At 39.6% G+C, this 14,919-nt stretch overlaps 2 protein-coding genes across 4 annotated transcripts in view; both read right to left on the bottom strand.

Moving 5' to 3' along the window:
* The window catches only part of asmt (acetylserotonin O-methyltransferase), a 20,465-nt gene extending 15,027 nt beyond the window's left edge, over positions 1 to 5,438 (bottom strand). Inside the window, exons 1-4 of one of the 3 annotated variants that reach the window (XM_015035088.1) lie at positions 5,198 to 5,438; positions 4,444 to 4,618; positions 3,773 to 3,902; positions 2,275 to 2,343 (exon numbers count right to left, since the gene is read on the bottom strand). In XM_015035088.1, the coding sequence (XP_014890574.1) occupies positions 2,275 to 2,343; positions 3,773 to 3,902; positions 4,444 to 4,618; positions 5,198 to 5,308 (485 nt within the window). In that variant the 5' untranslated portion in view covers positions 5,309 to 5,438. Of the gene's footprint in view, positions 1 to 2,274; positions 2,344 to 3,772; positions 3,903 to 4,443; positions 4,619 to 4,741; positions 4,799 to 5,197 lie in introns of those variants that run through there. The other 2 variants (XM_015035069.1, XM_015035079.1) reach the window with 2 other exon arrangements.
* Positions 5,439 to 6,591: 1,153 nt separating this feature from the next.
* Positions 6,592 to 12,894, bottom strand: akap17a (A kinase (PRKA) anchor protein 17A). The gene is made up of 7 exons (XM_015035098.1): positions 12,736 to 12,894; positions 11,965 to 12,306; positions 11,316 to 11,534; positions 11,006 to 11,218; positions 9,977 to 10,125; positions 9,450 to 9,690; positions 6,592 to 8,502 (listed from the first exon to the last, which is right to left on the bottom strand). Exons 2-7 carry the CDS (start codon positions 12,292 to 12,294, stop codon positions 7,696 to 7,698), a joined length of 1,959 nt encoding a protein of 652 aa, XP_014890584.1. The 5' UTR covers positions 12,295 to 12,306; positions 12,736 to 12,894; the 3' UTR covers positions 6,592 to 7,695.
* Between the last annotated feature and the right edge of the window lie 2,025 nt (positions 12,895 to 14,919).

Consider the following 14,919-nt stretch of genomic DNA (forward strand, 5'->3'; position numbering starts at 1 on the left):
TTTTGCGGCGGAGAGGTGGGAGAATAATGCAGTACAGTAAAAAAAAATAACTAAAAATTTGCCCTCTACGACATCCAATCTAAGTTTTAGTGAGATAGCCTTGTTACCTGATAATTCTTTGCATATTATGGCTTATTAGAATTTGTAGCTGATTGATTCTGTTTACACTTTTCGATATCCTTTCACTCATTCATTGGGAAAATAAAAGCATGTTGCATTTTGTCAGGGTAAGGGTTAGGGGGTAGGGTTGGTCACATGAGCAGTGGCTCACATGAGTAGGTCACAGAGTAGCCAAAGAGAAGGTTGAAAACCTACAAATAGATAGGAGAAATATTAATTACAGATCACAATGAGTTCATTTTAACTTTAACTAATTAATAAAGTGATGATAAGCTATTTTAGTGTAGAGGTTGATAAAATGTATTTTTTTATTTGATTATTTTCAATGTTGAATTACACTAAAACTGAAATTTATTCATTTCAACCCACATATTATTTATTTAGTACTCTATGATGTGTTTTTTGTTTTTTCATCTACAGATGAGGAGAAGGTTATCTGTACCACCTTTTCAGATCAATATTCCTCTGCAGATGAATCCTCATGAGTTAAAAATTAGGAAAAATAAATCAGGATATACATCTTAAGAAAATTAAATACATATAAAGTACTTTTGTTGTTTGGAAAACCTTTTTTTTATTTTAAAAATTGCTCTCAATTTTAGAAAAATAGCAGAAGGTTAAATAAAGTTTCTCAGAATTTCTGCTGACTGTACCTTAACTTTAGATTTTAATATTTTGAACATCTTTTCCAACTAAGTAAAAATCTCCACAAATTTTAAAAAGTTGTACTAAAATCTTATGTAAATGCTGTATGCTTCTGAATTCCACATTCCTTTGCCTTGTTTCGTTTCCCCTTTCCGACTCCTACCCGATTCCTCAAGGTTAAGAAGTGGAGCTGAAAAAAAGGGCCTCGGCTGTAAATTATTCAGGTGCAGTACATGACTGGTTAAACGGCGATGGGTAAACAGGAGTCTGAGTCATCCAGCCAGCTTCCAATCCTCCTGCTCCCGCTGCAGAGCTCAGAGAACGCACTGAATGACTTCAGCATTTGTTTTCCCTTGCTAATTTCTCCGCCGTATTCACAGGGGAAATCAGCAGGAGCCAACAAATGCTTCTCCGTATCAAATCAGCTGAGCACAGGTGCTGAGACTGTTCTTTGTTCGGCAAATTAATTTCGACGCATTGATGCTGATTTGCAAATGCATCTGAACGCTGTCATGCTACAGTTTGTTTACATGGTTCACGGCTGGGTTATTCTTGCTCTGCATTCATCTAAAGCAGCGATGCAGCTTCTATTAAAATTGTCAGCTGCTTTTGGAATGTAGGGATGACTAAAAAGATTTCCATCTGCAAGAAACGAAAACCAACGTCTACTTCAGGAGTCTAAACAAACAGCAGCAGGAAAACAGGAAAAGCCAACTGGGTTCCTTTTGTCATTTCTAAAAGGTTTAGAAAACAAAATAAGAAAAACAATATTTCTATTTTCAGACTTTGTCAGTTTCTCCAGTTGTTTCAGGTTTGATGAAAAGTACTGCCTAGGGGAAAAAAATGGCTGCTAGGAAGTGTATAAAGTACAATTATAATGTGGTTTTCACAAATGTTTATAAGCTTAAGTCTGAGTAATTCATAACAGAGTAATATTTTAGTCCCTCTGACAGAATAATATTGAAACCTGAGGTGCATTTAAGGCCCGCGCTGGTGAGAAGAAGGATGTTTTTGTGCTTTATTCCTCTGCGTGTCTCACTTTGGATGAATTCTCGTCCTCTGGGTCTGCTGGTGTTAATGTAACAGGCCCTCAGGCGGCCTGATCAAAATCTTTTAGCTACAAAATCGTGTTGTGTGTGTGATGACCCCTGAAAATTGCTGACCAGCAGATCAGTGATGCGTTAAAACTGTGGGCACTGGATGCTATAAACACATCAGACCTCTAGGACAATGGCATCTTCTTTTTTTCTTCTTCTTCTTCTTTTCGTCTCTCTAGCTCTGGCTTCCTCACCTCACCGGTCATGCCCTCTCACTGTTTCCCGCTTTCTCATTTAATTTCACATTTTCTGCATCTCAATGAATCCAACAAGTCTGATCTTTTTTTTTTTTTTTTTTTGAGGGAAATGGTTGGAAAGCAAACAGAAGGTGACAGAATGTAAATGAGACAGTTCATCTGTTTGATCTGTATGTTTGTTCAGCTGAACTCTCAGCACCAAGAAAGCTTTTTACCTGTACAGAGCTTGAAACAGGTCCTTTGAGCTGACTCCAAAAGCCTTTTCATACTGATTTCTTCCCTCTCTGAGAAAATGCAAAGCAAAACAAAATGTAAATCAATAACAGGCAGCCAAAAAAAAAGACATTTGTATCATCTGTCATGGTATGTATGTATTTATTTATTTATTTATTTATTTATTTATTTATTTATTTATTTATTTATTTATTTATTTTTAATCTTTTTTCCACTCTCACTGGTCAGCCACAGTGAGAGAGCTGCTGGCTGCTGGCTCCCAGAACATCAAAAGACAGAGTTCAAACAGGAGAAGGTGACTCAAGTCTGCACACTGTACGCTGCCAGCTGAACCTGCATCTCTCACAGCTCATCACTGCCCACCTGTGGCTGACTTCATGACATCCACATTGATAAAATGTTCAGTTTTATAAGACTGTAGCCTTTATTTTTGTTCACAAAAGCACTTCAGAGCATTTTCAAAATGTCTCATTTTCACCAACCTGAAATCTCAATGTGTTGAATAATGATTTTATTGGATTGACAACACGAAGCAATGTGCAATGAAGTGAGGTGGAATAAAAAAGGATAGATGGTGTTTATTTAAAACATGAAGAGGGTGGATTTAGGTCTGGACTTTCATTTATCCTAAGTCTCTTCCTTCATGCTTCTGCCACAGCTTGTGGCAAACCTGACTTTTAACCATAGCATTCTTCTGGCAGCTGTCCACCAAGACCAGATTTCTATCGTGTGCTGCTATTACGTGCAGCATTTTTAAAATATCGCCTCACATTGCATTATTTAGCTGAAGAAACCGGAGGACTAGAGCGAAGTTTCTCTTTGTTTCGGTCCCTGTCCTGATTATTAATTTAGGAAGATTGCTGTATATTTACCTGCAGTGGTTGAAACTTAACTGCTAATAAAACTGGTTTTAGTTTTTGAGTCAAACTATTAAAAGTTCTTGTTGTTTTCTGAGTTCTGTTCGGTTCTTGTTTCTCCTACAGTCACAGCCCCAGCCCTCTAATTCTCCCCATACCAAAGCTTACCTCCATAAAAACTCGTTCTTACTCCTAACCCAACGCGAGCTGACATTTATGAGGAGTCCCAAAAGTGCAGCATCTAAAGGCCTGGTATAATTTTTCATATTGGACAGCACATTGCCAGATTATTCATTCTCTGGGAACGTTTATAAATTAGGTAACTGTGACATCAACTCCTGGAAATAGATTTGGAAGTAGCCTGATGGAAATCCAGTGAAACAAAACCAGAGCGTCCTGCGCACTGACCATAACACTGAGGAGTTCCTGACCTGATATGATTTTTTTTCTTGTTAGACTTAATGCAAAGCGTAGTTGACATCTTGACTTTTGAGTGCTTCAATGCAATTTTGACAGGCAATGCTCTGCTGCACATTAAATATTTACTTGTTGGGGGGAGGGGGGGGGGGAATAAAACATCCAAGCTGCTCATATAAAAGCAACTGCTGCTCTGTTTACTGACCTAACAGCATCTGTGAGATAATGCCAGCAGAGGTAGATGGTCCTGGAGCTGTACTGGATGGACTGGCAGAGGGACAAAGGACTGGAACGTGTGAGGAAGACTCTGGACTGTTCTGTGTTACTATAAAAAACTGAATAGGAAGGAGAAACATGGAAAAGAATGAACTAATAAAAGACTGCAGGTCAATATTTTGTCCTTTCATTTTGTGTTGCAGACAGACACATGACATAAAATGGAAGTGGATGTAGTTGAGGCAGTTAATAATAAATGTCAAATAGACAAAATAAAAACAAGTTAAAAGTACCTCTGTACTCTAATGCAGTCTGTGTGGAAGATATAAGAGAATAAAGTCATAATAAGTTAAAGGTTTTCCAGAGGCCATGAAGGGGGCACATCAAATAAGATTTTTGGTATGCATGAAAATTCTAAATGTGGTATAAAAATAACACTAGAATTAATTCTGAACATTTCCATCCACTTCACAAAAGGTTGCCAAAGCAATATTACAAAGTTTGTGATTGTAATATCACAGAATGTGTAAAAGCGTATGATTACTTCTGCCCATTTATTGTAAATCAACATCAAGCATACACTCAAATGCAAAACCCAAATTTATAGTGAAATACTCGGAACTAGAACTCACTATGAGTCATTGTTTAGTGTCTCCTGACCTTGCCCGTTGTCCCAGTGTGTGTTGAGAAGCTGCAGGCCTGCGCAGGCAGCCAGCAGCCGCTGCGTCCCGTCCAGACTGGCTCCCACCGCCTGACTGATCTCCTCTGCTGACAGCGGACGCTCTGCAGCCAGCAACACATCAAACACGCCCAGTTCGCAGGATGTGAACACCGTCTAGGTCAGAGAGGAGAAACGGCCAAAGACGATGGTGTAATTCATCAATTTCATTTATATCAGGAGAAATAAGGGGACATTGCTAGCTGTATGTGACTTTCTGAAATGTGTTGACAATCTTACATTGTTGACAATTGTGCAAGTTTGCTGTTCAACCATTGTGGAGGTGAAAAGGTCAGCTATTGTCATGTGATTGCTTAAAATCCGAGCACACCAAATTTGTGAGGTCATGCATGTGTAAAACATTTTCACATTCTTTTTTCTTCCACTTCACAGGTAAATTGTACTGTTTTACACGGAGTCCTCATATAATACCAGGAAGTTCCATTTGTATTGTAACAAAAAAGGAAAAACTTCAAGTGGCATAAAAAATATTTCAGAGCAACATGCATTTAAGATAGTGAGCATTAGTGACAAAATAAATATGAAATTAAAACCCATTGTGTTCAATCCGTAGTACAAGTAACATAGATACATTACAGCTTAAGTTTTCAAGTAAGCCCACATAATAGTGAGTGTGCACATGCATTGAACTGAAACAAAGAAAATTCTATCTAAAAGTTGCAACACGGCTGTTACCTTGGAGATAAGAAAGCCTTCCATGTACTCCAGTATTTTTCTAGGGTACACATCTGTAGCTGGTGTAGTTGGTGCCCCTTTGGTGGGACCTGCATCTGGAAGCTCAGCCATCCCCCCCAGGTAGACGGAGTGCTTTGTGTCTCTGCAGGTGAGCTGATCTCCACTGTTCAGTCAGCTTGCTAGATGTTTATGCTAGTAGATGACAGAAGCGGACTGAAAGCAAACAAAGTGCCCACCCTGCAGCAGCAGCAGCAGTAGTGAGAGTAGCAGTGGGCTAAGCTGATTACAGCCAGATAACCCAGATTAGATCATGGGCTCAGTCTGGTAGACAAAGAAACAACTCTGTGAAAACACTGCTCTCTTGTTCATAATCACTCACCCACTGTAGTCACATACCAAAGCCACTTTTTACTGAGTTTACATAACCCCAAGTGAGACCAGGACGGTGGTCTCACCATGTCTTTAAAAAATATATATGCTCCCCTGAATATGTTTAATAGCAATCCTGCCAAATTATACTCCCTGACAAATGTTCTATGAATTATTAAGCAAGGCATCCCACTGAGAGTGATGATTAGAGAAGCAGTCAAGAATCCTGTTTTAATTTGGCCACAGCTGCGATTGGAGAATCTGCTCACTGGATGATTATTAGCTGTGGATTTCATAATAAATATATATATATATATATATATATATATATATATATATATATATATATATATATATATATATATATATATGTAAAATTATTACTTTTTATTTTTTTCACGAAAGACAGCCAAGAAATACATAAGAAATCTTATTTGGAACTGTAGGAAAAAAGGTGCTCTGGTAAGGTGAGAACAGACCAGGCCTTTTTGGCCTACATGTAACATTATGTGTGGTCAAATAATTTTTCTTGTGCATTTTCTGCTATTCAGTAGACATGCAATATTTTAATACAAATTTAGTAAATGCAAGTGCCCAAGTCTTTGGATGTTTTGGCCCACTTATGTTAAAATGAAAGCAAATAACACAGCTGATAAAAAAACTGTTGTGTCTGGCATTGTCCATTTAAAAAGGTATAGATTTTTTTAAAATCCTGAACTAACAAGCCTCTATCTGTATCAGTTCAATTTGCTGGAGAGTCAAATTTGTACCAAACAGAAACTGCAGCAAAAAAAAAAAAAATAGTTGTGCAAATTAAAGATGGGGGCTGAATTAAAGAACACACCACACTTTTTCCAAGTCATTTCTACTAAAAATACATGAATATTTTTCCTTCTACATCACAACTACTTTATGGTTACATAGTTGTTCAAAATGTGAAGGGTACCCAAAATGACACTTGTTTTTTTGTTTTTTTTTTACTTTCCCCATTTACCTCCCACTAAAGAAAACAACTTTCATTAAAGTTTGTCAAATTCAAATCTTTATTATCACCACTTCCACTGTGTGCAAGACATGTTCAGGGTGAGCCACAAGCAGATACAGAACTCTCTTTTCCATGACAAGCAATGTCAACAAAACAAACATCTAGTTTCTTCAAGTTCAGCTGAAAGACCAGTTAAGAAATATATCCAACACAATGTTTATAGGTCAAAGAAAGATTGAAATCACTTTTCGGTCTGCATTTGTTCATTTTAAACTTCAGAAGGCAGCCACTCATTTTAATCATCTGTTGCTCTTACAGTGGATTTATCCCCTGTAAAACTGACAAACTTGTTTTAATTTGGACAAGAACCAAAGTCGGCTGAATGAGCCTTTTCTAAAAAAAAAAAAAATCACATATCTTGTAATAATAAAAGATGCAGAATCTTTCTCTCAAGTGTGACATTCATTCTAACAGCAGTATGCATTAGTTTTGTTTGTTTTAGGCTCACACCATTAAGACAACGGTCATGCTCTACTTTAACACAAAAGCTGATGTCGGACACATTTTAAAATATAACTTGCCATTTCAGAAACATTTGTTTGCAGCAGAGCAGAAGGAAACGTATAATCCAGCGGTCCACACACCTGAAGGAGGAAAAACATGTAGAGGAGCCAACTGTATAAACTGATTTAAATAAGAATTTGAAACCGAGTCTTATGAATCCATTGGTTTATTTTCCACAGTTGAGCAATAAGGAAAAAAGAAACACTTGTGAAATTAAATAAAGTGATTTGAAGACCAGTTTCAGTCAAAAAAAAAAAAAAAAAAGAACCTTGTATATAATTTATGTCACCGTTAGACCAGATTATAATACTCTGCTAGGTTTTCTTAGTTGAAAATTTTGTCAAGAAATCTCAAACCAACAAAACAAACAACACACAAGTACAAAATTAAAAACGGTGAATCAACAACAAAGACTTATTTGAACAGCTGGTAACATTTTGGTGATGAAGTTTCAAGTTTTACCTATGAAATTAAACTATTTTCTGTACATATTCTAGGCTCTTGCGTTCCCTCTGAAGCTTGCTGAACTTCAGGCTCGTGCAGAGAAACGGGAGACGTGAGTGAAGCTGCTCCGCTGCGTTCAGTGTCCTCTGGAGTGGCTCCGCCCCCTGCTGTCGCTGTGCCTTCGGTATCGCCGGCTGTGGCGACTGTGGCTCCTGTAGTCCTTACTCCTTCGTCTGCCGTACCTGCGGTGACTACGCCCTTGGCTCCTCCCCCTGCTGTGGCTCCTCCCACTGCTGCTTAGGCTCCTCCCCCTGCTGGAGCTCCTGCTGCTACTGCGCCTCCTTCCCCGGTGACGGCCTTCGCTTGTCCTGTGACTCCTCCTTCGCCGGCTCGAGCTCCGCCTCTTCCTACTGGGACTTTGGGGATGCCTCCTTCCCCCTTGACTCTGCGAGCTCCTTTCACAGCCTCGCTCCCCGCTGCGCGCGCTTCGAACGAACTCTTCCTTCTTTTCATCCCTCCCTCGTCTCCCCTTTGATTGGTTTTTCTCCAGAAGTTCAGACTGCACGAATCTAGACACTTGTTTTTCTTTGCCTTCATCTGTCTTCACCCCATTGACCCGACCCAGGACCCCAAGCATCACATCGCTAAGATCTGGAGCCGCTGCTTCTGCCGGGGGGCCGGCCAGGTCGTGTGGATCTGCAGCCGCTGTGCTTTTCTTGATAAGGTTGCAAAGCAGCCTCTCCCTCAGCTCATTCTCCTTCCGCTGGAGCTCCAGCGCCCGCTGCTTCTCCACCTCCACCCGCCGCAGCTCCTGCTCCTGCCTTCGCCGACAGGCCTCCAGCTGCTGGAGACGGGCCAGCTCCTCCTTCTGACGCGCTTGCTCCAGCTTCTCCTGCTCTTTGCGTTCAGCCATCTCCTTCTCCTGCTGCTGCTGCTTCAGGATCTGGGATAAAATGAATCACAAACACAGTGAAATCAGAAACAGGAATGTGAAAGTTAATCATGTGTGAATATCTATGCAAGACGTAAAGCATCACCGAGCTATTGGCCAAAGTAAAATCCTGCAGATCTAATTGTACTGTGGAACTGCATCCTTAAAGATGAACCCAGATAATGCAGTAGGTCCGAATCGATTAATTAACCATGATAATTAATCATGGTTAATTATCAAAATTATCGTCAACTAACTTAGTAACCGATTAATCGTTAACTGGAGTTCCAAAAAGAAGACAATTTGATGAAAGAAATAAACAGAGCAGTAATTAAGTAATTCAATATGTTCTACCAAGAACATCTCAAGTGGCAGACTTGGCCTCACCTGGTTCACATTCTGTACAAAAAAACTGTTAAGTACCTTTTTCTACTCAGAAATTAATTAGTTCATCGAAAAAATTGTGAACAAATCAGCCACACACTGTACTGATGCTAAGTCGAGTAGAAACGGCTGAGCTTTTAACATGTTGATTTTAGAACTATTTTTTAGCCGCTGGCACATCATTGACTAAAAATGATCAAGCGTTCACTAAAGGATTGCTAGGTTATTATATCTCAGGCAATAAAATGTTTATTTTCTTGTATAAAAAAGAAATTGAATCATTTGTTTATTTGCATTTTTTATGTATTGCTAATATAAAAAAGCTTAAGCAGTTAGATAAAAAATCTGCAGAAGGTGCATCATCAAAATTGTACTAGATTCCTAGAATAATCGTTACTGCAGCCGTACAATACCGCAGTACATAATGTGCCCATTTATTACTCATTTATTACTTCTGAGCATTAAAGCATGAACTCTTTGTCCTTTCTGGGGTTAATTACAATGTTCCACACTTCAGCAGCTGCAGTGTAACCAGGTGGACAGTAATTGAGAGCTGTGCTGCGTTCATTTAGTACCTTGGCTCGGGCGAGCAGCTCAGCAATGAGCCGTATTGATTCCAGGTTTCGCTGAGCCAGCAGCAGCCTTCTCTCCTCCATGGCGATCTTCACCTGCAGCTTCTTCTGCTCCTGCTCCTGCTGCCTCTTCACCTTCTTCAGATTCCTCCGCTCCTCCTTCTCCCGCAGCTTCTGCTCTCGCTTCCGGATCCTCTCCTCTTTCTTCCTCTCCTTCTCCTCCTCTTCCATCTCCCTCTGTTTCCTGGACAGATGATCAAATGTCCATGTTTTCCACGGAAAAATCATCACAGCTGGAAGTATTTTTTTTAGCTGTGACTCAAAGGGAAATAAATACACTCATGAACAATAAGACTGCTCTTCATAATAAACGACTTAGAGAAAAAAAATGTTTCTGTAGTGCTGTCAAGGTCTAAAATTGTAAAACAATTTTTACCAGCACCTCTGAAGCAGAATAAATAATTTTGTGTTGTTTTTTTTTTTTTGAAGTTCTTATTCTTGATGAACTTCCTCCTTTATTTCTGTCATACCTCTCTTCCTCCTTCCGCCGTTCCTCCTCTTCTTTCTCCCTTCGTTTCTGCTCCTCCCTCTGTCTCTCCAGCTCCTTCAGCTTCAGCCTCTCCTGGTTTCTTCTCTTGATAGACACATCGCTCAGGTGCTTGCTGGTGTCAAATATAACCTAATTTTTTTTTAAAACCCAGAAAACAAGAAAGCTTCATCAACTAAATTTATTTTCCCAGCTGAAATGCAGCATGATATCTAAATGCATCTTGCCAAGTTAGTTTATGATGCTTTTAAATACTTTTACTCAATAATCTATAATCAGTAAGGAGATACTGTTGGACACAAAAGACTAATAAAGGGCTCTTCTGTTTTGTTCTCATCCTTCTTTAGACTATTCAGCTTTAGGTTATGGATTAGAAGACTTGCCTAATCTGATGTTCATTAACTGATGATGCAGCTTCACGTCTCATTGCCTTAAAAGGTCTCAAAGCTACTTTGTGCCTGACTAACACAATCACATTTCTAAACCCCTATTTGGCTGTAAATGTTGCTACAGCAATTCAGAAACAGTTTAGGGAATGCGAAAAGACAAGAAAGTCACATTTATGACCTTGAAGGAGATTGCTGTCGATGAAAAAGACATTCACGATGCTCTCGCTTTCTTAAGGATGACTGAGATGAGGAAGAAAGAGCAAACTAATTGTCAGGATTTGAAATAAGCCATGCAGACGAAAGAGCTTAGAGATTTTTATGATTAAATAACCACCAGATGTAGATGTGCCTAAAGATGAAATTCTTTAATATAGAAAGGTGCAAAACTGATTTGAAAAATGTTAACGCCACAATTATCTTTATTTGCTTAGAAAGTGTCATCCTTGCTTTACTGGCATCTCACACGGTGCAACTTTTCTTAACATAAATGGTTGCTAATCGTAAGAAGGGTAAAAATACACTCACTGTGTTTTTACTGTGAGTGTATTTTTTCAGCTTTTAAAGAAAGATTGTAATCAGCAGTTCAACTGACTACCAAATTCTCATTGAATCTCTTCCAGTACCTTAATGTTGCAGGCCACAGCTTTTCCGTCGTCTCCTTTCAGCATCAGCTTCATGCCTCGCAGAGAGTCCATAGCCTTGGTGAAACCGCAGTATTCCTGATACTGAACGTAAGCCTCAAAGTTCAGGTGACCCCCGAAGCTGAAAGTACTGAAGTTCTTGTCCAGCATCTCCTCCCTGTACGGATCCAGCATGGGGATGTCGACATGCCGAACCTAAAAACGACATTGGCATGTATATTGTTTTAATAGAACTTGATAAACTGTTTTATTTGACAATGTTTTTTTAGCTCAGAACTGAAACGATCTTCACCTTTCCAAACGCCTGGAATACAGCAGTGAGGACCGCTTCAGACGGCCGGTCCGGGAACTGGCTGTTTCTCTGGCTGAACCAGCGACATGGGAGCCCTTCCAAGTGGATGGTATCCGGCCTTTCTCCCGGCAGAGTCTCATTCATATCCTTGGCGTCACGGAAAAAGGAGTCCCAGTCGTGACGTGTGGGGAAATCCACCTTATTTTCTACTGCACGAACCTGAGCAGAGAGAGGCAGATACAGACGTCGAGAAATTCTGGTGTAAGAGCAGCATCATAGCTTCACATGAATTCCAAAAGTGTTAAGAAATATCTATTTAAAAAAGGCAGATAGATCAATGGACTGATAAATGAATGGATAAACAGATGAAAGTAAGTTTTGAAAAGCCTGCCGTGATTTATGGCAGTAAGTAAAGAGATAAAACTTTATTTAGCACTATGAAAGACATAGATCACAAAGTGCTGCAAAAAAGTAAAACTTAAAACATTAAACCTCAGTAGCCGTTAATGTGGGTTTACCAAATGTCACGTTTTCCATTTTTCACTATTGCAAACAGAACATCAAAGCACAGCTTTATGAGCAAAAGTAGAGAACACTGAGCAAAAGCAACATAAAAGGCCTTTATTGAGGCAAAATGTGTCAGCCTTACCTTGAGAACATCAGTAAACCCGCTGAGTTTTATGGTTTTTCCATCCAGACGGGTCAACAGGCTCTTTACCACGGTTTTGTTTTCTACCTCGCCCTCAAATCGGATGTAATCCAGGGTGCTCTTGGAGATCCGCAGGGCTGAAAACTGCTCCGGAGCCACCATGGCCTTCACTCTCTCCATCACCTCCCAGTTGGAGATGCTCTTGCCCGGCAGCTTGAGCTGCGGCAGAGCCACGCTGATGGTCATTTTGGCGATGGGCTTTAGGTACAGGTTGTGCTCGGCAGACAGGCACACCGCCTCCGTGGTGTCATGCACGATGGTGGCGGTCATTGCTGCGGATAGCTGCAAATGTTGAGTTTCAGGTTAAATGCAAAAGGCTCCAAGGTACTAAAAAATATATGCAATTTAACGAGTAAACATGGGTCAAACGCAGAGCAGGAAAATCGAGCGATTTTCATATCAAATAATTCTATAACCTAACTTGCCGAGCAATATTAGCTAAAATGTAGCGTTAGCTAATCCAAACAAACTCGAGGTTTGAAAATTTAAACAACTACGGCTCTTATACGAAAAGTTCATAAAACGTTTAAAAGTATTTAAAAATGTTTTGAGATAGCTGTGAAGACGGTTAGTGTTTCAACAAAAGGAGTTGGCACTTGCTGACACCGGAGCTAGTTAGCTTCTTGTTTTATAACTAGCTTTAGAACTCTCAGTTTATTTTTATATTACGGTGTACAAAGTTAGCTGTAACTATTTAAAAGTACAACCTACCAAATATCAGCTACACTCCTGCTAAAACAGTGGCGATGTTACTGTAATGCAACACAGCGAGCCAAACACCGCAGAACAGAAATCACCCATAGAGACTTAAACGCAGCACCAAAATGAATGCAGTGCACTTTAACCTTCCGCCGAAACAACGTTTAACAGCGCTGCCACGGCGACTGTGTTAACAAACAGCGACACCACCTGGTGTGGTGCAACAGAAATAGCTAAACATTTACGAGACCGCACATTCTGTCCTTTATCTCAGTGACTGACATTTGTGTCACAAAGGGGTACAAAAACTACCATGAAGAAAGAGAAGTAAGTGAAGCTGTAACAAATCACAAATGAAAAGAATTTGACATAAAATATAACACATGCAGATTTGTGTACGAATTAGAATTTGAGGTATTGCATTTTTATAGACAATTCCCTCTGGATTTGGATGCTTTGCAGGTGAAAAGATTCCTCCCTTTAATTGTTTACTTTCAAACAGTTTTTGATGGCACTGGTTGTTTCTATGTGTAACCATGGCAACAATCAGGATTTTTTTTTTTTTAATGGCAGTGAGCACCTGATAAGAATCTTAAAAGCTCTAAAAATACTTGAACAATGACTCCGAATCCCAGAGGAGTTGAAACAGAGGCTTCGTGGATGCAGAGCAGGACCAAAGAGCAGAGAGAGAAAAAAGATGAAGTTCCAGATTTAAGGAGTGGCAAAAGCAAAGAGGTGGATTATCACTGCTTGTCAACAACTGATGGTGTCATCATTGTTATTGTAAAAATACCCTCTGCTATTTGTCATACAGCAACAATGCCTCCAGTCAGCTGTTTCTTCAGATTTGTTGCAAGACAGACTGCCACCGGAGATCCTTCCTGCCAATCCTTCACCATTCACAACATTTTGAAAGTACATGAAGGATATGAGTTACAACAATATTTAATTTCCCTTTGGGATGAAAAGAATTATGTTTTAAATGAAATGCATATTCAGACATCTGACTAAATACTTTATTCTGCATCCCAAGACAGTGTTTTGCCTATTCTTTATTGTAAAAAAGCTCAAGCTCAGTCAGATGGGATGGTGAACATCAGTGAACAAATCTTCAAATATTGCTTCTCTTTGTAGGTTTCCAGTTGTGCCATACTGTTTCTAGTTTTGCACGGTGGTTTGAAAAGTTCTCCGGGAGATGTTCAAAGGACTGTAAGTGTAGTGCGCAGAGTGGATTCTTATGTTTAAAAAAACTTCCCTTGGCTCTAACTGTTCTCTGGCTTTCTGGGATATCTGTTATGTTATGTTGCTCTGTCACATAAAAATCTGAGAAAAACAATGATAAAATGTAAAACTGTTTAAGGTGCATGAAGACATTTGAATATCAAAAATATGTTCCTGTGTGTCTCATTATTATTAATCTGGATAATTTTTTTAATTGTTTTCAGAAATCCCTAATTATCTTTTTTACAGCACTGTGGGTCATGTGACAAACGAAAGCCTAAGTGAGCGTTTGTCTCAATAACGACCATTCACTCATTAAGCTTTGTATAATGTCATGATCACTATGGTGGCTTGTTCAGCCAAAAACCAGAGAGGAGTGTATGTGCCGGACATGGATTAGGCCTAAAAAATCCCCTAGGCAAAAAAGTTGGCACAGTTTCCCTGAAAAGATGGCAGAGGAATTTACGTAACAGGCATTACGCCCCTTCAGTGTGTGTATATAGGTCAGTAGCTGCAGTCAGACAGCCTCTCTGTTCTGCCCCAATCAGCAGTCATCATTGAATAGATAGGCTGCCCAGGGATACACTGGATTCCACAGGCTCTTTTTCATGATCCCTGGAAGGCTTTTCTGGATTTGGTGTACAAAAACCAAACAACATCCCTTCAGTCTCATACTGTTTAAAACAGCATACAACATTATTTTAAAACAAAAAACAGAACAACAGATAGATGTAAACACTCTAAAAAGGCAGAGTAAAAGATTGCTGTGAAAATGTCTGATGCTGTGCAGCTCACAGACAGAAAGCTGTGGATTTACTGTATGTGCAGCTCCAAAGCTGACCCAGGGGGTCATCAGATCATCGATTCTTCAGCACCACAACACAAACGCAATCAGTGGCAGCCAGCAGTCAAAGCAGATAAAATGGGTCATTCTTTTGGAAATGTAGGGCTTTTCCATGCCACATCTCTGACCAC

The sequence above is a fragment of the Poecilia latipinna genome, unplaced genomic scaffold (genome assembly GCF_001443285.1).
Source record: "Poecilia latipinna isolate Pla-1442-1.1 unplaced genomic scaffold, P_latipinna-1.0 Scaffold19, whole genome shotgun sequence".
Taxonomy (NCBI): domain Eukaryota; kingdom Metazoa; phylum Chordata; class Actinopteri; order Cyprinodontiformes; family Poeciliidae; genus Poecilia; species Poecilia latipinna.